This window comes from Entelurus aequoreus, linkage group LG20 (genome assembly GCF_033978785.1).
Source record: "Entelurus aequoreus isolate RoL-2023_Sb linkage group LG20, RoL_Eaeq_v1.1, whole genome shotgun sequence".
Lineage (NCBI taxonomy): Eukaryota > Metazoa > Chordata > Actinopteri > Syngnathiformes > Syngnathidae > Entelurus > Entelurus aequoreus.
The window spans coordinates 24,448,822-24,474,796 of record NC_084750.1 but is presented as its reverse complement, the minus strand read 5'-3'; the positions used below and the strand labels follow the sequence as shown (position 1 = coordinate 24,474,796).

The following is a 25,975-nucleotide window of genomic DNA, read 5'->3' as shown; positions in this document are numbered from 1 at the left end:
TCATCCTCTTGGTCACCCCCTGGGAGGTGAGGGGAGCAGTGGGCAGCAGCAGTGGCCGCGCTCGGGAATCATTTTTGGTGATTTAACCCCCAATTCCAACCCTCGATGCTGAGTGCCAAGCAGGGAGGTAATGGGTTCCATTTTCATAGTCTTTGGTATGACTCTGCAGGGGTTTGAACTCACAACCTACCGATCTCAGGGCGGACACTCTAACCACTAGGCCACTGAGTAGGTTGAGACAATTTTCAAGCTGGCTGACATTTCATTTTGTCCTGGATGTTACACAAAGTGTGAGAATGTGTTAGCTGCTGCCTGCTCTTCTTAAGCTATATAATAAGTCTCCTATTTGTCAAGATATTTACACACAGTTTGGATATTATCTCTATCTTCGTCGTGTCCATCCATCTCTTTCGCGAAGTTATTTGATTGAGTCACAGAACATGAAACTTGCGGCGCTCCTTTATTGGGCCCGTGCTCAGAGTGTTGCCGAGGCTAGTCGAGCGGACGCCATCTCTGCAGTCGAGAGAACAAACAAAACGGAAGTGGGAAGACGCCAGAAAAGAAGGGAAAAAACAAAAAAAATTTGCGTTTTGACAGGTAAATAGCAACTAGCACTACAGGAAGAAGAAAATGCAGGGGATAGGGGGGTTAGCGTGTGTTAAATACTGGTATCATATGTGTATATATTGTATCTGCTGATGTAGTTCTGTTGTAGTTGTACAATACAAGAATAGAACACGTTTGACCCTTACTGTAGCTGGGAGCTCTTGGCCATCCACTGTGCCCCTTTCCACGGCTGAAGGCAGCAGCTTATTCAAGCAGAGCTCCAACTCATCATCAGGTAGGTCGTTGAAATCAATGTCATCATCTGGTGGGGACACACACTACTGTTCAATATCTTCAGGCCAACATTTTGTATGCGTACACAGCGGCCTGCAACCTACCTAGCAAACTAACGCGATTGCAATTAGCCAAGAAGAATGTACATCAATAACATAACAGTCCCGAGGGCTTTTTTATTGTGATTGTTGCCACATAAAATGCGTGATTTCGCGTCAAAATGTTTGGAATTGTGATGTGTTAAAGGGAAACTTCACTCTTTGGGGGGAATTTTGCCTATCGTTCACAATCATTATGAAAGACAGGACGACGGATGAGATTTCACTACTTTTAGGATGCTTTGGAAATTGGAAGGCATTTCCTACATAGAAATGCTGTAAAAATGAAAGAAAACTTAGTTAAATTTAAATTCAAGAATAATGATAAAATTTAGATAAAAAAAATATTATAATTGTAAAAAATCAAATATGTTGTTGAACTAGTGAGTCACTTAGTAAAGTCATGGATGTAATATTGAATTCATGGTGTCTGCTACAAGTTTGTGTTTGTGTAATTATAACAAAGCTTTTAATTACATGTATCTTATCTTTTTTTATTAAGATATATCATTATATTTGTAAATAATGAGGAAATCATGAGACAATTTCTCCTTGTCAACAGCAATGTGCCATATTACTTGCTAAGAGTAGTAGATAATGAAAATGACTGACCATGCAGTCAGTTTTCTTTTCAGCATGTTTGCTTCCTTCGCAATGCTTTTTTAAAATGACAACCAACCAGTTGTGTTGTGTTAAAGTGCTGATTAGTCGCCAGAAATGTACCATTAAATAATCACTGGTACCATTTTTTCCATTTACAGCAATACACTGTAAAAATTGTGAATGTAGATTTTAAGGTAAAAAAAAAAATTAGCAGCTCAGTCGCCAGAATTTTGCGGTAAAAATAACAGGGGTACTGTTTTTAAATTTATAGTAATGCACTTTAAAAAACATGGCCATAGACAGTAAAAAAAAAAACTGGCAGCTCATACCATATCATACCATACCAACTGTATTTATAAAGCCCTTTAAAAACAACCACAGTTGAAAAACAAAGGGCTGTACACCACAAAGAAATAAAGGCAAAGGACAGACTAAAAAATTTAATTTAAAACAGAAGTAAAATACACATTAAAAAAGCAAATACAAAATTACCCTAAGAACAATTTTGTTAGATAAAAAGCAGTTAAAAGTTAAAAACAGTTAAAAAAGTTAAAAGTTAAAAACAGTTTAAAGTCTCATGCTGGGTTAAAAGCCAGTGAATAAAAATGGGTTTTAAGAAGGGTCTTAAAAATAGCCAAAGAAGGGGCCTGTCTCACATGGAGTGGAAGATCATTCCAGAGTTTGGGGCCCGCAACAGAGAAGGCTCTGTCCCCCCTGAGCTTGGGCCCGTGCTTAAGATTAAAAACCGTCAGCTCAGTCGTATAGTTTTTCAATTTACAGTATTTTGGTGTAAAAAAAAAGTAGTAAGTTTTATGGTAAAATATTGGTGACTGAGCTGACGGTTTTTTAAATTCGTAAATTATATAGATTGTTTTTACAGGCTAACAAGTTGCGTTTGAATTTGAGACCCGTGCTCTACGGTAAAGTTTTGACGGTCTATAGAAAGGGATAATCTTGGGTCGCTACGCTTCGCCAACCTCTTAAAATGAAAACCTAAACGCTTCGAAATTTAGCATCCTCCACATGTGTAACATGTGTGGGTAAAGTTTGAAAGTGATCAGATTAAATATCTAGGAGGAAATGGTTACAAAACAACACCTGGAAATGGCAAACTTCTGTCGAAAATGACGTTTTTAAAAGTTTTGAGGTTAATAATGGACATAAGATGCGAGTTGCACAACCTATGTTTAAAGATTATGGTAGGAGGCTAAATTCCTCACTGGTGGTGCTGTTGCATGGTAAAAAAATTGCTGTTTGGTCCATGGTCCATTGGCATATTTTCACTTTGGCCCTTGAAGGCCAAACGCTTGGGCACCCCTGATCTACAGCTTTCAGCTTCATAGAAGCACATGCATGTTGAGTGAAACATGTTGCCAGGAAGAAACGTGCAACTAAAAGAGTAATTTGTAGGAGTCTTTGTATACCTGTGATGTAACTGTTCATGCTGTCCATAGATATCAGCTTTTCATTTGCCAAAAAACTGGAGTTGAAGTCACTGTCAACTGCTTCACTCTGCTGAACATTGTCTTTCTGAGTTGTGGATGGAGCCAGCAGGAAAAGATCACAGAAAAACAGGCAGTCAGAAGACTGTAAATGAGTGGTAAAAGCAACATAAAGGCTGGTACCTACTTTCATGTCCGTACGATCCGTATGTCCAAACTGAGAAAATGTTAAGGGGCCTTCTGACAGATCTGTCAAGAACAAACAAAGTAGTGGCTTCAAATAGTTTCACTGGCAATTCTTGATCAAGTAGAGATTGCCAGAAAAAACATCAGCGAAGCCACAAAGAAGGGCTTCAGGTGGTTTTGGATGAAGAGGTGGGGATCCATGGTGTAAAACGCTGCTTGGGGAATAATCAACCCTGGTTGGGTCGCCCAAGTGAGGGTGTTTGAAGATCTGACAGCCGAAACACCCCATGACCCTGAGGATGTGACCAAGCTGCACCATTTAAGAAAATGGTGTTTCTTCTACACTTACTGTCCACAATAGACATGGTTTGAATTATGTATTAATTATTATTACAAATTGAGATCTGGAAGTCAACAAACGTGTTCGTAATTGCTATGAAGTGGAGAAGAGGTAGGATTAAATAAGCTCTGCTTCTTCTTACTCCTTTTAGGACATGTAATGAGAAATTTAAAACATTTAATTTATCATAGGGCAGCACGGTGGCAGAGGGGTTAGTGCATCTGCCTCACAATACGAAGGTCCTGAGTAGTCTTGGGTTCAATCCCGGGCTCGGGATCTTTCTGTGTGGAGTTTGCATGTCCTCCCCGTGACTGCGTGGGTTCCCTCCGGGTACTCCGGCTTCCTCCCACCTCCAAAGACATGCACCTGGGGATAAGTTGATTGGCAACACTAAATTGGCCCTAGTGTGTGAATGTGAGTGTGAATGTTGTCTGTCTATCTGTGTTGGCCCTGCGATGAGGTGGCGACTTGTCCAGGGTGTACCCCGCCTTCCGCCCGATTGTAGCTGAGATAGGCTCCAGCGCCCCCCGCGACCCCAAAGGGAATAAGCGGTAGAAAATGGATGGATAATTTATCATATTGCAACTGTATACATGTTGGAAATAAACCTAAACAACTAATTTACCCCGCATGTCAGAGGCTCTTCTTTTAAAAATGGCATTTAATATTTCTACCTATAAGCAAAATAAATATGTTTACATTTTAATTGATAATCAGAATGACATTTTATTGCACCATGTATTTTTCTAAGATTAAAGATTAAGATTAAAGTACCAATGATTGTCACACACACACTAGATGTGGTGAAATTTGTCCTCTGCATTTGACCCATCCCCTTGGGGAGCAGTGGGCAGCAGCGGCGCCGCGCCCGGGAATCATTTTGGTGATTTAACCCCCAACTCCAACCCGTGTTGCTGAGTGCCAAGCAGGGAGGTTATGGGTCCCATTTTTATAGTCTTTGGTATGACTCGGCTGGGTAATTGTATGATTAGACTAAGGATGTGCCGATCGATTGACCAGAAACGGCTGATTCCCGTGAAAAAAGTAGTGATCGGCCATTGCCGATCACAAAAGCCGATGACCTTTGTCTAACACTATTTATTTTTGGTACCCCAGCAGACAGAAGCAGCTCGTAAAGATGTGATTTATGACTCTTTGAAGTGAGTCGCAACTTGGGGAGCCGTTCAAAGGGCTCGTTATTATAGTTATTTTATTTTTAAACAGGTTTTCATTATTAAAGACACAAACACTGGTGGCAGTTATGAGATAAGATGTAGATCATAATAATTTAAATCCATACAAATATTAGTCTATTGGTGGGAACTATTCTAAAATATTAACAAAATGTTTATTTTTAGTGTTTTTTGTTAACATTACATGAGGAGGTGCCATAGCAGTGTGAGTCTTCAACGTCATTGTATCCTCCTACTGTGTGTAGTGTGCATGTTCAACTATTCCTAGTCCTCCAGTGATAACGTGAGCTGTGCTGCTGTCAATGATCATACTATTTTGCTACTTTTTTGCTCTTTAAAGTGTTTAAAGTATTTTTAACTCTTTTCAAACCGTTTTAGTCTTTTCACACCATTTATTCATATTTTTATTGTCCATAGCACGAAGTGAGCTCATATTTTTGACCGTGCTAAGCTGACTATCCACTTACGGTGAGCAACGCGAGTCACGCCTCCACTCAACTCCACATCCAGTTGCAAAAACTGTTTGCGTCTCAGCCAGAAAGTAATCGAGCTCGGGGGGAGAATTTTGGCGCTATATTCCTTTCATGATGCCGAAAAGCAACTGGACATGATTATCCTCGGTAAAACGCAGGCCATTGCCACCAGTGCCCAGCTAGCAGACACAGCGGTCCTTTCAGATGAGGCCACAGCTGCATCCTGGGCCTCTTCTCCTACGCAGCAGACGTTGCCTGTGCTCCGTGCGCTCCCACCCAATTCTCTCTCAGGGCAACACGGAGATGCTAATGCATGCTTTTATTACAAGTTGTATAGATTATTGTAACACCCTGCTTTCTGGTCTTCCTAAAAAGGTTATTGCACCTTTACAATTACTCCACAATTCAGCGACATGTGTCCTGACGAAGACCAGAAAGCGGGCTCACATTACACCAGTTTTAAAATCTCTGCATTGGCTCCCCGTGTTTTTCAGGATCAATTTCAAGGTTCTTCTTATGGTTTAGAAATGTTTTTATGGTATTGGGCCTTCTTATCTTTCAGATTTGCTTTTAACCCTATGAACCTTCCCAGGCCCTGAGATCCTCCGGCACTCATCTCCTAATTATTCCAGAAGTCAAGAGGACACAAAGTCACGGGATAGCATCTTTCAAACATTATGGCCCCCGAACAGCTTGCCGGGGGACCTCAGGGGTGCAGAGAACGTTCATGTTTTTAAGAGCAAGCTTAAGACCCACCTTTTTGATTTGGCTTTTACCTGATATTACTTGTTTTATTGAAGTCATTTGTATTTTACTTTTTATCCTATTAGTTATGCAAGATTTTATTTAGTTATATTTATTTACTTTCTTTTTTTTTCTATTAATCTTCATATGTCTTACTTGTATTTTATTTTTTATCTCCACATGGTTCTTACTATTTTACAAGTTTTATTATTTTTATTTTCCAACGTTCCTCAGATGAGCCATCTGCCTCAGGGGTTATCGGCCGTGCTTGTGGGGGCGCTTTTGTGTCAGCATACTGGTGGCTATGGTCTGATGACCTCCTGGTGCAGATGGCTCCTGTGCTAGTGTTTACTCACATGTCTCCTCTGTACTCATTTGTCCATATAGTTGCACATGTGTGTATGTTGTGTTTGTGTTTGGTATCTGTATCCATGCGTACGTATGTGATAATGGGGGATATGGGTCTCCGGGGTATTGTTTTTAACTTTGTAAAGCACTTTGCGTTGCATTTCTTTTATGTATGAAAAGCGCTTTATAAATAAAGTTTGATTGATTGATTGATTGCCCTAAGCTTTGGCAGTGTCATCACTAGTTCGAATTTTTCACTCACCGGAAAAAAAAACGGTAGCACTTTTAACAGTACAGAAAAAAATACAGCAATGATAAAACGCTTGGACCTGAACTACTTGAAAACAATGAACCAGAAAATAAACCCCCCGCCAAAAAAATCGAAAAAATTTAAATATTGTACATTTTGGACTATAAGCCGCTACTTTTTTCTTACACTTTGAACCCTGCCCTTTTATAACGGTGTGGCTAATTAATGGATTTTTCTTCGCTGATGGCCAAAGTACAAATATTTATTTTAAAAACCAAGCAAATACAATGGGAAGTTGTTTTAATGTTTGTGCTATGGCGCCATCTTTTAGACAGATTCGCTCACTATAGGTGCTGCAGTGTCCTTCTATTTAGTGCTTCAAAACCGGAAGTGGAGTGCCGCTTAGTCTTTCAGCCGTCCATAGCGTTACTACTCGTATGGGTTTCGAAGAAATTCATCACTCCAGGCAACGTTTGTAAGTTTTAAATATAACTAAAACTGTTTATACTTACTAAACCGTCCCAAGTGTGATGTCTGTAGGAGTGTTTTCATGCATATCTGTACGTGCCATCGTAATGTAACCAAACTATCGTCGTTAGCATTAGCTGATATGCTAACACGTAATCGAGTGTCTGTGTTAGTGTTATTAACTTACAATGGCATTATTTTTGTATTGTTTCAGTTTCACAAATTCCTCAGGAAATTCACCAAAACGTCAGTGCCGTTATTGAATCTGTTTAGCTGATTGGAGCACTAGCTTCCGCATCTAGTGGGTCCATGACGATGACTCCTGTTTTGTTTGATAAGCCATTTTACTGCCGTGTTACAGACACTGTTTGGAAACAATTAAGGTATGCAAATATACATTTACGGAATCTTTTTGTGTAAATAATCATTTTGCAACGTATATATCTGTGGCTTATAGTCCGGTGCAGCTAATATATGGAAAAACATTTTTTTTCCCTAAAATTCAGTGGGTGCGACTTATATCCTAGTGCGCTCTATAGTCCGGAAAATATGGTGATTAAAGTAATTCACTTAATAGAGCCATTCAAAAGACTGGATTCGCTTGCAAACATCACATCTTTGAATGGGAGCTGGATCTCTCCGAGCCGTTCAAAAAACTGGCTCGTTATTATAGTTACTTTTATCAAGGAAACAATCACTTCTAGCAGTTATAAAATACAATGTGGATCAGAAAAATCTAAATTTTGAGAAATATCACACTATTTGTGGGAATTAATGTATTCTATAATATTGGCTGCATCTTTTTTGTTGTTTTTAATGTAAACATTCCACATCCCCATGCTTTTGACAGTGACAACACTATTTTGAGTTTTCCCTCACCTAAAAAATATTGTAGCAAAAGAGCATTTTAAAAATAGAAAAAAAACACAAATAAGTAATTTTAAAATGTATTTATGGATATAAAAAGTATAAAATATAACTGGAATTAAAATTAGGACACAATAAAAAATGTGAATACACTATTGTACGTGTGGACACTTGAACTACTTAACATATCAGAAAAATTTACCAGAAAATGTAATCAAAATAAAATTTACATGCATAATATGTAAATACATATTTTTCTATGTATTCATTTTCATTTGTTTATTTCTTTGTTTTTTAAAAGTAAATCCAAGGCTTCGGTTTCCTTTGGCTAATTTTCTAGTCCAGACGGCAGTCGGGTGGGCAATGTCTGGCTTCAAAATGAATGGCTCACAAGTGCGAATAGATTCTCACCATTCACTCAAAAAGAGCCGTACAAAAGACTCCAAGGCTAACTGTGTACGTCTATACACAGTGTGGAGCTGCTCCCCAAACTTAGTAATCATCACCTACACTGCCACAAATAAACTACCCTAAAATCCGGACTATAAGCAGCTACTTTTGTCCTACGCTTTTGAACCCTGCTAATTTACGGATTTTTCTTCACCAGCGGCCATTATGAAAATTATAATAATAATACAAAAAAACAAGCAAAGACACTGAAAAGGTATGTTATTGTTTGTGCTATAGAGACCTCTTTCAAACGAGTTTTCTTACTGCAGGTGTAGCAGTTTAGAGCTTTCAACCGGAAGTAGAAGTGCCATTCCGTCTTCTAGTCGTCCATTGCGTTTCTACTCGTATGTATTCTTCATTCATCACTCAAAGCAATGTTTGTAAGCTTTACAATATAACTAAAACTATTCTTACTTACTAAACTGTCCCATGTGTGATGTCTGTAGGAGTGGTTTCATGCATATTTGTACGTGCTATTGTTATGTGATAAAGCAAGCATCGTTAGCATTAGCTAATACGCGAACAGGTTTACGAGTTTCTGTGTTAGTATTATTAACTGACAATGGCAATCTTTTTGTATCGTTTCAGTTTCACAAATTCCTCAGTAAATTCATCAAAACGTCACCGTGGAGTTATTGAGTCTGTTTAGCTGATTGGAGAGCTTGCTTCTGCAGCTAGTGGCTGCCATGACATTGACTTCTGTTCTGTTTGATAAGCAGTTTTACTGTTGTGTTACAAGCACCGTTTGGAAACAATTAATTTATTTTAAATAAACATTTATTTGTAAATTACTCATTTCATAATGTATATATCTGCAGCTTATAGTCTGTTGCGGCTAATACATATATTTTTTAAATCCTAGAACTTGGGTGTGGCCTATATACCAGTGCGCTCTATGGTCCGGAAAACATTTTTACAAGATGATCATCACTGGAGGACGAGGCTAAGGCAGCAGCACACAAGAAGTTATGCTGATCGCTAAGCGAGCTGGTGGTGTGAAGGGGTGAAATAAAAGAGGGATACAAATAATTCCACACTGAAATGCGTTTGCCGTTCAGCTCCTTGTTAAGAACAGCGAGTTTGGCGAAAAAACAGTGAAATGATGAAGTAAAATTAAACGGTTAATATCTTGAGTGGTGTGTTGAAGAACACTGATATTGCATACTACAGGATATGTGAGTCTTTAAGTGAAAAACAGGAATGTTCTTACCCGTTTGGAGTTCCGTGTGCTCGTCCTGGTTCGAACCCATCTGAGTGGGAAGAGGACACAGCACGGTGCCTTGGTTTCGAGATGTTGTGCCATCCACATTCAATTTAATCAGCATGTCTGACAGATTATGTGCAGCAATGAAGTCGTCTGCATTGTCCCTGCATGAACAGAAATGGAAAAATCATTGGAAAGTGTGCAAATTGGAAAATCAAGTAAACATACTTTAATACAACCAAACAAAAAGTAAGCAACAAATTGTTTCTAGAAGTTTGAGAACTAATTCACTAATACAGTCAATAAAACTGAAGCTTAACACAATCAACACGATGCAACTAGTGTGCATCAGAAAGAAAAAATGCTTTACATAGAAAAAGATCAGACGTGCGATGGAACACTTCACTTACACTCTTCTTGAAGGAATAGAATAACAATCAATATGATGCTCCCGAGGATCAATGATGTCTTACCAAAAGCCCTAATCACTGCATTCTTGTATTTCCTAATTGAACTGAAAAGCAAACCACTAAGCGAAAGCTAAAAACTTTACAAAATGCTACCAAAAAATATATTTTTGATGGATTTGGACGACGTAAATGCCAACTTTCACACAAAGCAACAAAACCTGTGAACCATGATTTCCACTGGTGATCCCCATCGCCGTTCTGATGCTGCTCCGCCGTGCCGCAAAATAGCGCAGACTTTTTACGAGATCTCTCAAATCTGCGCATATTCCCGTGATAAGGGTGTTTTAGTCAACACCGCGGAACGTCTCGAGCTTTTCCGTAAATCAATTCCCACAGGTGGACGTCTTTGAAGGCATTGACTTAACTTGACTCGTGGAAAAGACAACAGTTTTTGCCTTGCAGAATGACCATTTTATTTTTTTGTAGCAAGCAAAATTTAATTTTCCTGAGGGAACTCTCCTGAAGGAATCAATGAAGTACTATATATCTATCCAACACAACAGTAACATCATCCGTGGCGTGCAACACGCACACACACTTCATTCAACTTCCACGAACCACCCCCCGTATCAGCTGGTTATGACACAGTAGCCCATACAGCGGCCTGGGATATGTCTGCAGGGTTTCCCCTTAATGTAACTTGTAACTAAACAAATGTCTAGCCACCACACCTTGTAAGATTTTTTTACTAGAAAACAAATTAATGTGATATAATGTATTGTAGCCACACAAAATCCGACGCTATATCTAACTTTTATTGCCAATCTTTTGCCAACAACAGGCCCAATTTAAACAAGTTTTACCTCCCGTGCAAACAGTTTCGTCTCTGTGCTTCCCCGGACACACAACAACACTTGCTCATTCTACGCCAATCTGCTTTTAGGCACGGACCGTGTGTTTGTGATCATAGGAGAAATTAACAACAAATCAAAACCACACAAACATAAAACATTACCACCAGCAGATGGTTACAGTGTGAATGGATACATATAGCCTATTATGTGTGCACTATTAACTAGTAATGCGCCAAAAACATGGCCACCGGAAAGAGTTTGATCATCGAAAATTGCGCTGCCAAAAACCGATGTAAACAAGACGCACGCTATTTTCTGGAGCTTTGTCAGCATGTCTGCAATGTGGACGTAACTTTGATATATCCCAGATATACCCGCGGACAGCAATCTACAAAATATGAAAATATTAAGATGCCAGTGATGGCTTTTAAGGAGAGAAAGTCCAACTCGAGCAGCAGCGCAAAGCAAGTGTGACGTCATCCTCGCTGCAGGGACATAAGTAGTCACTAAACACGAGTACAGTCTATAATAACACCAGAAAATGATGCTAAGTTTGTTGAGTCGTTTTTAATTAAAAAAAGGTGACTAAACGTCTCTAGACACTTGAAAATGTCTCACTAAAGTAGGCTAGACTTTATTTATCCCACAATGGGAAACTGACGTGGCTGCAGTGCAGCTTTTAACATACAGTAACAATGTACAATAAACAGCAACAATTGAAAATATGGCAACATATATGTTAATACTAATTAATAATAACAGGTTTGTTTGTCAATGCATACATTTTCTGAGCGTTTTTAAAGAAAATCATATCATCATAGCAAATTATGCAATGACGCCATGGTGACCACACCCCACATCAGCTCTAACCTGAAATCCGAGGTGAGGATGCTTTCTACCTTCTGTTTGGATGCTACAACATTCCTCAAAGATTATCAATCCCAGCACAGAATTTCATCGCTAATTTTTGCCCAACAATAGTCTGTCCGACATTTATCGTGCCACCCATTGCGAAATGCGAGCAAGTCTCTTACATTTTTTGTTTTGCCTCGTTGTTAGACAGTAACATTAGCATAGTGTGATACTCCTGCTTTTTAACTGTTTCCACTAAAAGTCACTTTGAAGCCGTACGGTGTGTTTTATTCGATTAATCGAACAAATTAGTCGATAGATTACTCCATTGTCAAAATAATTGATAGCTGCAGCAGTAGAATGAATGAGTACCAACTGTCCAAACAAAGAATATCCCGGGGTGTTGATAGAATCTTGTGGTGTTTCTTTATCTCTATTACACAATGTGCTCCTTTTCCTGCTCCTAACTCCAAGCTAGAAGTCATTTTCTGCCGGCTGTCACCCTCTATGATGTCATCACTGGCAAAGTACAAAGGTGGCGTCCGCATGTCTCTCCCTTCCTCCCATCACCGTCGTTGCCAAAAAGAGTTCTTAATGAAGGTAAAGGGATGTTAAATTTTCATTTATACATTCCATTTACATTGATTTCTACATGTAAAACTAATTGTTCTCTATAAAATGTGTTTGTCATTATATTCTGGCTGTCGGGATTGAATTAATTGTGTGAATGTCCAACCAAGCATCCACACATATAGGATTCTACATAAAAAAATAATCTATTTATTATTATTATTCCGCCCAAAAAAATATCCTAGATTACCCAGAATGTCGGGGTCATTTTTCCCAATGAAAATGAATGGGCCATTTTTCTCAACCGATTGGAACTGTTCCATCATCCACACACTCCACTCACCTTGGACCATCAAACTACCATTTTCCAAGTTCATAAAAATTCCAGGAATTCCTAGAATTCTCGGTTTTCCAAAGCCCTATTTTCACTTATTCCTGGAAAGTTTTCACAGTCCACATTTTCCCAATCGTTTTTGACCATTCCACCTTCCAAACATTTATCTTAGTTGGGAAAACAAAACTACCATTACAAATTCCAGGAATTCCGAAATACCCATTTAAATTTAAACTGCTACTACATCAACATTTTTCAACCGATTAAAGAAATTCCAACACCAATCCATTCATACCACTAGGACAATTGTGCCAGTATCAATATTTTCCCAAATTCCCGGTTTTCCCGAAATTCCCAATTGCCCAGGCAATTCCAATTCTAATTTTCACATTTTTAAACCTGAATCCGACATTTTAACCATCCACCCACACTGCTCTTCCCATATATCAAACGCAAAACATGTTTTCCTTTTACCATACCGTATTTTTCGGACTATAAGTCGCAGTTTTTTTCATAGTTTAGCCGGGGGTGCGACTTATACTCAGGAGCGACTTATGTGTGAAATTATTAACACATTACCGTAAAATATCAAATAATATTATTTAGCTCATTCAGGTAAGGGACTAGACGTACAGTATAAGATTTCATCGGATTTAGCGATTAGGAGTGACAGATTGTTTGGTAAACGTATAGCATGTTCTATAGGTTATAGTTATTTAAATGACTCTTACCATAATATGTTACGTTAACATACCAGGCACGTTCTCAGTTGGTTATTTATGCGTCATAACGTACAGTTATTCAGCCTGTTGTTCACTATTCTTTATTTATTTTAAATTGCCTTTCAAATGTCTATTCTTGGTGTTGGGTTTTATCAAATAAATTTCCCCAAAAAATGCGACTTATACTCCAGTGCGACTTATATATGTTTTTTTCCTTCTTTATTATGCATTTTCGGCCGGAGCGACTTATACTCCGAAAAATACGGTAATTCACGGTTTTCCGGCAAGTTTCTCCCATTGACAATGAATCGCAAAAAATACAATCGACTATAAAACCCATATTTCTCATCCGATTTCAACCGTTCCACCATCCACACCATACGCTCACCCTGGACATTCATGACAGCATGTTTCCCGGTTCCGAAAATTCACATATTACAAATTACCAGGAATTTCCCTCCATTTAAAATTAATGGACAATATACACACCTCTTCACATCCCACATTTCTAAAGCGATTCAAACCGTTCCACTCACTCTGAACATTTAAGCATTTCAGTTCCGCTCACGCATACCAGCGGTTCGGGCACATAATTCCTGCTTGTAAAAATAATTTGTTTTGGTATGATTGAGTAGGGCTGGGAGATTAACGATATGAATATAAATTGCTATAGACACGGAATCATTGTCAAAGGAAAATGCTTTGAATAAAACATTCAATAACTTTTTTCTTCAAAAAATAAAAGCGGAAGTTGCAAAGCAAGGTTGGTTGCATGAACAAAGGCACTCACTCTCTGGTAACCGAGCAACGCAGGAAGTGATCACTGATCAGTGCAGGCTTAGTACACCTTTTCCATGGCCAAATTCAAGCACTTTTTAAGGACTTTCAAGGTCAATGTTCCAGTTTTTCCAGTACCCTTCAAAAGGCGAAAACCAGTGTGAATCAATCCATAGCCTTATTGTTTGAGGTCACCAAATGTTGTCTGTAGGAAAAACACGGAAAATCTGCTTAGCAGTTATCATTAACTGAATGGGGCATAGAAAATGAAGCAGTGTTTCTGTAGACTATCCAATGTCATTGGTGTTTGCAAACGTGTCTTCATGTGTGTTGTTTTTCAAATTTCTTGTTCTTTTTCTTACTTACAGCACTCAATGACATCGAACAGCACAGATTGATTCACACCGTATTTGTGCTTGTAAACTGCATAATGTGATATAAATACACGCACCCTCAAAATGTCAATTCCACTCATTTATTAACAAAACTGTTCCACATTAATAAAAGGATAATAAATTAAAGGAAAATATTTTGTTTGTTTCACAACACCTCAGCCACCATTAAGCATATCTGGCCTTATAACTGTGGCTATGATAACAAATTAACAAAAAGACAAAAGTTAACTTTTTTTGCTTTCACTGAGGTAGCCAGACAAGTAGACAACCAAAATAATGTAGCAAAAAATACATTGAACCATGTTGTATAAAAACTCAAAATCATTCACATTAACTCAGCTCTATGTTGTGCAAAAGGTTAAAAATTACATATAACCTTCACAGTGCAAACAAGTACAAAAAGTGCAAATTAATAAGAACTTCCACAAACATAAGTGATCCTTTATGTTTGAAAAAAAATAAAAACAAAAAGTACCCTTTATGGTAAGACCAAAGACCAAATTGGTCAGGATCCTTTAAAGTGCCTCATTCAGTTATTTCATTTTCTCTGTCAACTGTTGTTCAAAGGTCTCAAGATTTCTCTCTTTTTCCTTTGCTGCCCTTCTAAGTCCGTTTGACTTTGAAATGATGTAGAGTTTGCCTTTAGCCTCAGCCTTTTCTGCATATATTTTATCAGCTGGACCTAAGCCTACTGTTCAAATATTTAGGCTACAAACTTCTGTTTTTAATGCATGTCTCTCTCTTTAGTTTTTTTTATGGTTCTAATTCCATCTAAATGTTACCAATGAAAATAAAATCAGACGACTAAACATGAAAATATAAATGTTAACTTATTTTCTATTAGGCTATGTATTAAGACTATGTCATTCACAGCCTTGCAACTGTAGGCTAGCCATGGCACTCAGTGTTTACCTTACGTCAGCTGAGCTTAGATTTTTAGTTGAGGGAAGTTCTTAACATTATAATTTATCATTGACAAACGCTCGCTTTTTTCCTTTCATAGTTCGTAATAACTGTCCGTAATTAACATGTAATCTAGCGCTGATCTCACAGTTTAGATCTAGCACGTACCAAAAGGTTAGAAAACAAAAGTTTAGCTAACGTTAGTTAACTTGTAGGGCTAGTAATCTCTGTGGCATACCTTTCATTATAACTCGAGAGAGCCGACTCTCCCATTGCAAAAAGCTGGATTTCCTTTTTGCATACTTTGCAGCAGGCTACACGTGGATTTGGTCCACGTTTTAGCCAAAGTTTGTATTTGTCATTTTCCATCCAATGTTAAAATAAAACGACAACCTCCCGGCATGATGGACCGATGCACCACTGTCCTCTTGGGGGCGACACAAGAGGACGGCTCTGGCATGACAACATGAATTACCATGAATTGATTAAAATGGACCCCGACTTAAACAAGTTGAAAAACGTATTCCGGTGTTACCATTTAGTGGTCAATTGTACGGAATATGTACTGTGCAATCTACTAATAAAAGTCTCAATCAATCAATCAAAAACAACCTGATGTAAGGGCTCGTGCAAAGCAAACAGATCAAGCGCGTAGCTTTCATTTTTAAGGAAACTTAAATTAACTTTTTTCCATTTTATAATTTGCCCATTGAGTCAGACTGCTGAGAAATATGATGAATATTTCCGAGCATTTACAAGCACTTCACCCAAAATTCAAGCATTTTTCAAACCTTGAAAACACAACATTAAAATCCAAGCATTTTCAAGGTTTTTAAGCACCCGCACGAACCCTGTCAGTGGGAGTGACACGCCAACAGCCAATCAGGTAACAGTATCAACTATCAGGCTTGGTTGCGCCGTCTTGTTGTCTTGCGGTTGATTCTTTGCATGGAGTGAGAAGAGCGGAGAAATTGTGGCTAAAACGAGGAAAAGTCACCTCGATATTATTGCAGTTTTTTGGATTTTTTAAAAAGGGACCTTGGTCAGATCATTGTGGTCTGTCTGTAAATGATGCAAGGCGCTCGTCCCCACCAAGGCCGCTAACACTACACCACCTTAGCTGTGCTCACCCTTATTGTTGGGCCGCCAGAAAATATCCCATTCTCAGCTGTGGTGCGTATGGGCCGCAGTCGTACTCAGTTGTAATACACATTTTCACCATTTGTAGCAGTAATAATAATGACAATATCAAACAAACAGAAGAAATCTGGAGCTAAAGTCGGAGAAGTTTCTTAAGCACAAAAATTATGACTAAAGTGTTGAAGCTGTATTTTCATTTGCACTTTAATTTTATTGACAGTATATTTAAGAAACATATAAAGGATTTATTATTAAATTCAGTTAGAATGTGTTTATTTTTATTTTATCCATCCATTTGTTATTTTTTTCGTATTTATTTATATTTATATTAGCAATGTCATTTTTGAAATCAAGAGTAAGATTACTAATTCAGTGTTAATATTTGAGTGGGCCCCAGGCTCCTATGTAGTAGAAAAGTTGGGCCCTGGGGTCAAAAATGTTAAGAAACCCTGTTTTAGAGCACAGCTGTAACTTCCTGGCACTAAACCTGCAGAAAATAGTTCTTCTCAGGATTCTTTGTTTTTACATTTTCACACTTTGCACTATTTTGTTACACTTTATTCAGCATTTCTTATGGTTTCCTTATTTTTGCACCTGCGTTTTAAGAGGCTATTAGGGAAAAATGTATGTTTTACTCACATCTCATCCTCTTTGAAACTGAGGGCAAACTTGTACTGCTTGGATTGAGATGTTTGGGAGCTGTCCTGCTGCAGTGTTCTTTCCTCCAGGTAGGACGCCTCAGCAAAATCTCCTCTGTTCATTTTGACAGCAAAGTATATCATCATATTGACACCAACTTCCATCACAAAACATACACGTTTCATACAGCGCTGGTGTTCACTACTGCGATCATGGGGGAACAGGAGCCTACCCCAGGTGACTTGCAGAACACATTGGTCACATCAGAACACACAGAGTGAAATTGAAAAAGAGCCAACTCGTTTGGGAATATTAAATCCCTACCAGTCAAAGACCTCCAACACCCAGTTAAAACATGTATTCAAATCAAAATTAATTTACATAGCACTTCTCATTGGGCATCTGAAGCGATACAGTACCAATTTTTGCTACTTTAGTGTGTGTTGATAAATTGTAATTGTTTGATGATTAAAAAATGTAATAAAAATGAGCTGTCATATCTTGTTTCACTTCCAAGACGTTAGATGGCAGTACTGCAAAGGCTATCTATTGCATGTTGTCGAACTAAGAAGGAGCTTTTTCCAGGGAGCTGAATGTTTTATGTTGCGCCCTACAAAGTATATATCCTGTAAGGATTTTACTAATTACACACCAGCTGTTTGATTGTAACATTCATCTTAATTGTAGTTTTCATTACCAAATTTGGAGCTGTTGAAATCACCATGTAAAATCGCAAATGCTAATAGTAGCCTGTCTATAAAAAAATCCAATGTAAATTAGCATCAAGCTAGCACATTTTGGAATAGTGGACCCTTACTTTACGTTTGAGAGTTTTCTACAAAGCATGCTTGCTTTGTTGTTGTTAAAAATTGCAACATTACTTAAAGGGAGTTTGGCTAAGTCCGCCCTGAGTGCTGCTTGACTGATTGTATACGTCAGTGGTCCCCAACCTTTTTGTAGCTGCGGACCGGTCAACGCTTGAAAGTTTGTCCCACGGACCGGGGGGGGGGGGGTGCCACTGGTATACGTGACGCAACCGGACTTACCAACAAAATTCTTTCTGTCCCTAAAGTACCGAATTCGGTACCCATCCCTACTTTAAATACACATAAAATATAAAATCAGTACTCCTGCTACTAACTTTACTTTCACTACCACTAACAGTGTTCTACTATCAACCTTACTTTTATTACTACTAACAGTTCTACTACTATCAACTTTACTTTCCTACTACTAACAGTGTTATTACTATCAACATTACTTTTATTACTACTAACAGTGCTACTACTATAAACTTTACTTTTACTATTACTAACAGTGCTACTAGTATCAACATTACTTTTATTACTACTAACAGTGCTACTACTATAAACTTTACTTTTACTACTACTAACAGTGCTACTAGTATCAACATTACTTTTATTACCACTAACAGTGCTACTACTATCAACTTTATTTGTACTAACAGTACTACTACTAACAGTGCTACTACTACTACCACCAACTTGACTTGTGCTACCAACAGTGATACTACTACTACTAACAGTGCTACTACTACCATTTCCATTTGTACTACTACTACTACTACTAACAGTGCTATTACTACTACCAAATTTACTTTTAGTACCACTACTAACAGTGCTACTACCAACTTTACTTGTACTACCAACAGTGCTACTACTACTACTACCAACTTTACTTGTACTACCAACAGTGCTGCTACTACTACTACTACCAACTTTACTTGTACTACCAACAGTGCTACTACTACTACTACCAATTTGACTTGTACTACCAACAGTGCTACTACAACTACCAACATTACTTGTACCACCAACAGTGCTACTACTACTAGCAACTTTACGTGTACTACCAACAGTGCTGCTACTACTACTACTAGCAACTTTACTTGTACTACTTCTACCAGTGCTATTGTTATTACTTTTACTACTACTAAAAACATACCAAGTACAAGACACAAATCTACCTATGTGCAGTAGGATGGTAAGGTACAGTAGTTTGCCATTTTGCAGGATTCCAAGTAGTTTTCTGTGTAATGTTTTAATACCCGGTAGTGTTTGATTTCATAGTGAGGATGATAGCAGAAAATTTAAATATTAGTAGATACAGTAAAGTAACATTATAGTAGATAATACAGTGCAGTATAGGAGAGGCGTGCACCCACCTGTCGTCAGACGGAGGTCTAATCTTAGCCACAGTAGAAGCCGCTACTGGTAGTCCAAGTCCAGATCCCAGTGTCACGTTCTCCAAAGTGCTGCCGTCCACAGACTTGAGCAGGAAGCTGGGGAACGCTTCATCTTCCAACTTGTAACTCTCAGCCATTTATTGCAATAAAGGGAAGCGTTGAGGCATGAAGAGCACCTGACGGACCTGCAGTGAACCAAACAAAGATGACATTTCACACAGACTTCACTTATTAATTAAATCTAAGTGTTTTGACATTCAAGATATAAAGAAAAAAGATCAGTTAGAATAATACATAACGGCATACTTGCCAACCCTCCCGTTTTTAGCGGGAGAATCCCGATATTCAGCGCCTCTCCCGACAACCTCCCGACAGAGATTTTCTCCCGACAAACTCCCGGTATTCAGCCGGAGCTGGAGGCCACGCCCCAACAAAAAAAAAGTCTGCCGCAGCTGCGATTGGACCTGACCAGCCTCCGGGTACAAGTACTGGAGTACCAATTGCTTCCCAGGGAAGATCTTCCCCGGGAAGCAAGGATTGACCGGTTTTGGGCCATGCTAGGGAGAGATGGAAGATTCCACACTCTCGTGCATTTGATGAAAGCACTTTTGTGCGTGCCACACAGCAATGCATCATCAGAGAGGGTGTTCAGCATGGTTAGAAAAATAGTGACAGAGAATAGAAAGAGGATGGACAATTCAACCCTTAACAAAGCATTGTACTTTCAAGTACAACAATGAGTAGATGAGTATATATATATATATATATGAAATACTTGAGTTGGTGAATTCTAGCTGTAAATATACTCTCCTCTTAACCACGCCCCCGCCCCAACCACACCCCCCCCACCCACCTCCCGATATTGGAGGTCTCAAGGTTGGCAAGTATGCATAACGGTGGCATTGTAAAACATTCAAACCCTTTATTTATTGAACCCAAAATATTGAAATTCGATGATTTGGTATTAAAATGATGTACAAAGCTAACTACCCTGCTACCCAGCAAAGCTTCTCAACAAGAGGGGAATTACAACCTCAGAGAAAAATCTAACTTAAAAAATGTGTTTGCACCTACAACACTTACAACCTTCAGCATATCCATCCATCCATCCATTTTCTACCGCTTATTCCCTTTTAGGGTCGCGGGGGGTGCTGGAGCCTATCTCAGCTACAATCGGGCGGAAGGCGGGGTACACCCTGGACAAGTCGCCACCTCATCGCAGGGCCAACACAGATAGACAGACAACATTCACACACTAGGGCCAATTTAGTGTTGCCAATCAACTTATCCCCAGGTGCATGTCTTTGGAGGTGGGAGGAAGCCGGAGTACCCAGAGGGAACCCACGCATATCATATCAGTATGTGGAATTACATTATGGAATAATAAGTTAAACCGGGGGTGTCAAACTCCTTTTCATCGAGGGCCACATCGCAGAGAGCCGCTTGTAACGGAGAGTAATATTCACCTCATAATATTATTGCACAACAAAAATTTAAAAATGTTTACGTACTCTGTAAAAAAAAAAAAATCTGTAGACTGGCAGCTGAGTCGGTACCGTGGATTCGATAGTTTTTTTTACTTTACAGGATATTGCTGTAAATCAGGGGTGTCAAAGTAATTTTAGATACTCCCACGTGGGCCGGACTGGTAAAATCACGGCACGATAACTTAAAAATAAAGACAACTTCAGATTGTTTTATTTGTTTACAAATAGAACAAGCACAAATTATAATGTTGTTCGGGATCATTTTTATACTTAGCAAACTCATCCTGCAGGTCGGATAAAACCTGTTTGCAGGCCTGATCCGGCCTTCGGGCCGTACGTTTGATAGCACTGAGTTAAACAATGTACTAATATAGAGGCTGTTCAAACTACAATTGTTGACAAAGTACAAAGAAGAAGAATTATGAAAAACGTCTTGAACTTGTTGAAAATAAGGTATTATTCATCACAGTATGTGAATCATTCCTGAATTAACTGTTGTATTTAGAATGAATTTATGTAAATTGCATTACCAAAATGAGAACAAGGTTTCTCATTGTATCCCCTTGGGTTGAGTTGTTTCTTGCCGAGGATGTCGTTGTGGCTTGTGCAGCCCTTTGAGACATTGGTGATTTAGGGCTATATAAATAAACTTTGATTGATTGATTTATTTCGAAGCTCTTCAACTGAACTCAAGTGATTTCTTTGAAAATTCAAAAGGTATTTTTCTCTTGAAATTGAGCCAAGATTGATGCTATTTGACGGTTCTGAGTGGCGAGCCATAAATGGGCCCCGGGGCCACATTTTGGACACCCTGCTAGCAAGCTAGCTAGCTAACTAGCTGCTGGCTAAAAACAAAAGTTGTATAGTTCAGGTGGCGAAGCGAAGGACAGCAGCTCGGTAGTGGAAGTTGGTCGAAGCGTGTAAAAGTGTTGAATGCGATGAAGATAACACGTTATAAAAGGCATAAAGTATAAAGAAATGGAGAATATTTAGGCACTTACTTCACTAACGTTCAATGGAGGCAGCGTCCTCTCGTCTCGTCTTTGCGAACAACGGTGCAACAAATAATGGCCGACCTGCAAATTAAACCCTTTTACCGACCGAACACACATTTAAACACACATTAAACTTCGGTCGCTGTCGGAAAATCGTCGTTAAAGACGAACAACATGCAGAAGTTCGAAGACTGAGAGCAGGAAGCCCGCCACTACGTCATCTCTGAGGAGGCGGGAGTCAGCGCTTTTACGATCACTTGATTGGCTTATCCGCTCAAGGACTCTCACTTCTAATTGGACGACAAATATGTCTCTTTTTTTTAGCAGCCCGCCACACTTTAAAAAAAATAATATTTAAGAAAATAAATAAATAGAACGTGGAATAAAACAGCCAACAGGTGTAATGTAACTAAAAAAATCAGACAGTTTTCTACTTTAAAACTAGCATTTAAAAAAATAACTTATAATTAAAACTGTGTTTTTAAATTTGTATTTCTATGTATTGTTTTAAGTGGTTTTACCCTTTAAACATCGTTTTTAATCATATTTATTTTTAAATTGTTTTTATATTTATTTATTTATCTTTTATTCAGTCATTGGTGGAGCTAAGGATATTATTTGAATCTTTTTTTTAATATTTTTGGAAACATTTTTGTTGTTTAAATGTGCTAAATAAATGGAGTGGATTGGATTAGATTGGAATTGAGGGATGGATCTGAAGGGGTGTCCAAAGTGCGGCCCGCAACTAATTTTTTACATCCATCCATCCATTTTCTACCGCTTGTCCCTTTCGGGGTCGCGGGGGGGTGCTGGAGCCTATCTCAGCTGCAATCTGGCAAAAGGCGGGGTACACCCTGGACAAGTCGCCACCTCATCGCAGGGCCAACACAGATAGACAGACAACATTCACACTCACATTCACACACTAGGGCCAATTTAGTGTTGCCAATCAACTTATCCCCAGGTGCATGTTTTTGGAGGTGGGAGGAAGCTGGAGTACCCGGAGGGAACCCACGCAGTCACGGGGAGAACATGCAAACTCCACACAGAAAGATCCTGAGCCCGGGATTGAACTCAGGATCTTTGTATTGTGAGGCACATGCACTAACCCTTATTCCACCGTGCTGCACATTGTCAAAATATGATTGAAAAATAAAAACATTAAAAGTGGAATAAAAGAGCAAACAGGTCAAATGTAACGAGAAAAAGTTGCAATGTTGACTCTCATAACACAAACTGTGAGAAAACAGCAACATTTTTGTTTTATCTGACCACAGAACTTTCCTCCAGAAGGTCTTATCTTTGTCCATGTGACGTCAGATGAAACAAAATTAAGCTGTTTGGCCACAATACCCAACAATATGTTTGGAAGAGAAAAGGCGAGGCCTTTAATCTCAGGAACACCATTCCTACCGTCAAGCATGGTGGTAGTAGTATTATGCTTTGGGCCTGTTTTGCTGCCAATGGAACTGGTGCTTTAAATGGGATAATGAAAAAGGAGGATAACCTCCAAATTCTTCAGGACAACCTAAAATCATCAGCCCGGAGGTTGGGTCTTGGGCACAGTTGGGTGTTCCAACTGGACAATGACCCCAAGCACACGTCAAAAGTGGTAAAGGAATGGCTAAATCAGGCTAGAATTAAGGTTTTAGAATGGCCTTCCCAAAGTCCTGATTTAAACGTGTGGACAATGCTGAAGAAACAAGTCCATGTCAGAAAACCAACACATTTAGCTGAACTTCACCAATTTTGTCAAGAGGAGTGGTCAAAAATTGAAGCAGAAGCTTGTGGATGGCTACCAAAAGCGCCTTATTGCAGTGAAACTTGCCAAGGGACATGTAAGCAAATATTAACATTGCTGTATGTATACTTTTGACCCAGCAGATTTGCTCACATTTTCAGTAGATCCATAATAAATACATGAAAGAACCAAACTTCATGGATGTTTTTTGTGACCAACCAGTATGTGCTCCAATCACTCTATCACAAACAAATAAGAGTTGTAGAAATGATTGGAAACTCATGACAGCCATGACATTATCTTCTTTACATGTGTATGTAAACTTTTGACCACAACTGTACACTTACTGTTGTGAAGAAATTATTATTAAATAGTACGTAACACGTCTACATTATGAGGTGGCTTGTGTGAACATAAAAACACTCATATTCATATTCTTTTACATGAGCATTAAAAAAAAAAAACAGCTGCCCTTTTCAAACAGGGGCCAGCACACATTTTGTGTCTAAAACCAGCATTTCAACCTTTATGTTACTTAATATCAGACTGATTAATATTCCATGTTGTCTTTCCAACTAAATGTTTTTATTTTGATTTAGTTCTATACTTATACATTTAAATATCCCCCAATCATAATTGCATCATTAGTCTCCACCCGCATACATATCTCCCTCATGGTCCAGCACACACATAAGGACTGGAAAATTAGGTCGGGGGGGCCCGTTTGCTCATGAGACGGGGCGGTCTTCCTGTTCGGCTGCGGGGAGTCTCTAGGCCTCTCAGGACAAGGCGGGGAGTCCCGTCTTTCTACCCGTGTAGGGTGTGGTCTCTCGCTGGCTTGGGGGCTGGTTGTCTCCTGCTTCTCCCGTGCCTTGTCCTGGGGGACTCCTGCCTGCGTGGGCCCCTTGGGCAGCGCACCTGCTGGTTTGGGTTTGGCTTTCTGGGTGGCTGGGACCATACTTTGGCTCCCGCCCATACTGGGAGACAAATATATTGTACATGCAAACATACGTACATACATACAGTACATACACCTAAACGCACATTCACTGTACAAACATACATACATACACTCATGCATATCACATTTAATCAAACATATATTAACGTGAAACTGGGTAAAACATAACACACTGCTTAAGATTAACCTAGTTTTCCATAACAATCTATAAGGTTAATACAATCTGCTCCTCTTTCTTCCTCCCCTTTTATTTGCTTTCTTTTGTCATTCAAGTTTTCATTACATATATAAATTGTTGTATTTGAAGCAAACGTTATAATGGAGGTAATTATTACTAGTAATATTCATTATCAAGTGTTCTTTTTATTGGTATTTTTACTGCATTAAAACTCCAATTTGGGTTTTCTCTTCACTAAACTCGGTTTGGATATATTTATTTAATATGTATCAGACTGAATAAATTAGTGTATTGTCTAAAGATGAGTCTTCAAGTAAAATGTTTTTTCTTTTCTTTCTTTAAAAAATTTTTTATTGACGTTGACAAAAATAAGACACCTCAGGAATCGTTAGGTTCCCAAAGATTCACGCCCCAAATAAACACAACCATAAATCACAGAAAATCTTACAGTAAAACACAGAGAGGTCAGTCCCCAGAATTTATGAGTAAAATATATTGTAGGTTTTACTCAAAATTACTGTAAATGGAATACATTATTATTTTTACAGTAAAACTTTAGCAACTAACCTGCCCAGTTTTCCCCCCCAAAAAAATCTGCATGTTTTTATTGGACTGTGGCAAGATCCCGAGCCCGGGATTGAACTCAGGATCTTCGTATTGTGAGGCACATGCACTAACCCTTATTCCACCGTGCTGCACATTGTCAAAATACGATTGAAAAATAAAAACATTAAAAGTGGAATAAAAGAGCAAACAGGTGAAATGTAACGAGAAAAAGTTGCAATGTTGACTTTAAACACAAATCTGTGGTGAAGGCTGTTTTTTTGTCTTTATATGTGTCATTGCTTAAAAAATAACGAATCAAAATCAACGTTATGAATTATTGACCTGTTCAAAGCTCCATTTACTTCACATCAAATATTGTACTTTGAAATACACTATATTGCCAAAAGTATTTGGCCACCTGCCTTGACTCACATATGAACTTGAAGTGCCATCCCATTCCTAACCCATAGGGTTCAATATGATGTCGGTCCACCTTTTGCAGCTATTACAGCTTCAACTCTTCTGGGAAGGCTGTCCACAAGGTTGCGGAGTGTATTTATAAGAATTTTCCACCATTCTTCGGATGGAAGTACACACAGTATACTGCTTGAATGTACTGACTGAAGTACAAACAGTATACTAAATGAAAGTACACATGTAGAAATGATGCTGATTCAGCACAATAATGAGGGGAACAATATTAATATTGTCTTTATTATTATTATTATCTTCAAATAGTTGATCATAGATGGATTTAAG

General features: G+C 38.6%; 1 protein-coding gene across 4 annotated transcripts in view; it reads right to left on the bottom strand.

Moving 5' to 3' along the window:
• cep192 (centrosomal protein 192) overlaps window positions 1-22,045 on the bottom strand; it is a 97,982-nt gene extending 75,937 nt beyond the window's left edge. For 2 of the 4 annotated variants that reach the window (XM_062029704.1, XM_062029705.1), the window contains exons 1-6: window positions 21,797-22,045; window positions 19,288-19,493; window positions 17,103-17,216; window positions 9,513-9,670; window positions 2,966-3,232; window positions 753-868 (exon numbers count right to left, since the gene is read on the bottom strand). In XM_062029704.1, coding sequence (XP_061885688.1) covers window positions 753-868; window positions 2,966-3,232; window positions 9,513-9,670; window positions 17,103-17,216; window positions 19,288-19,445 — 813 coding nt within the window. In that variant the 5' untranslated portion in view covers window positions 19,446-19,493; window positions 21,797-22,045. The remainder of the gene's footprint in view (window positions 1-752; window positions 869-2,965; window positions 3,233-9,512; window positions 9,671-17,102; window positions 17,217-19,287; window positions 19,494-21,796) is intronic. The other 2 variants (XM_062029706.1, XM_062029707.1) reach the window with 2 other exon arrangements.
• Window positions 22,046-25,975: the final 3,930 nt, after the last annotated feature.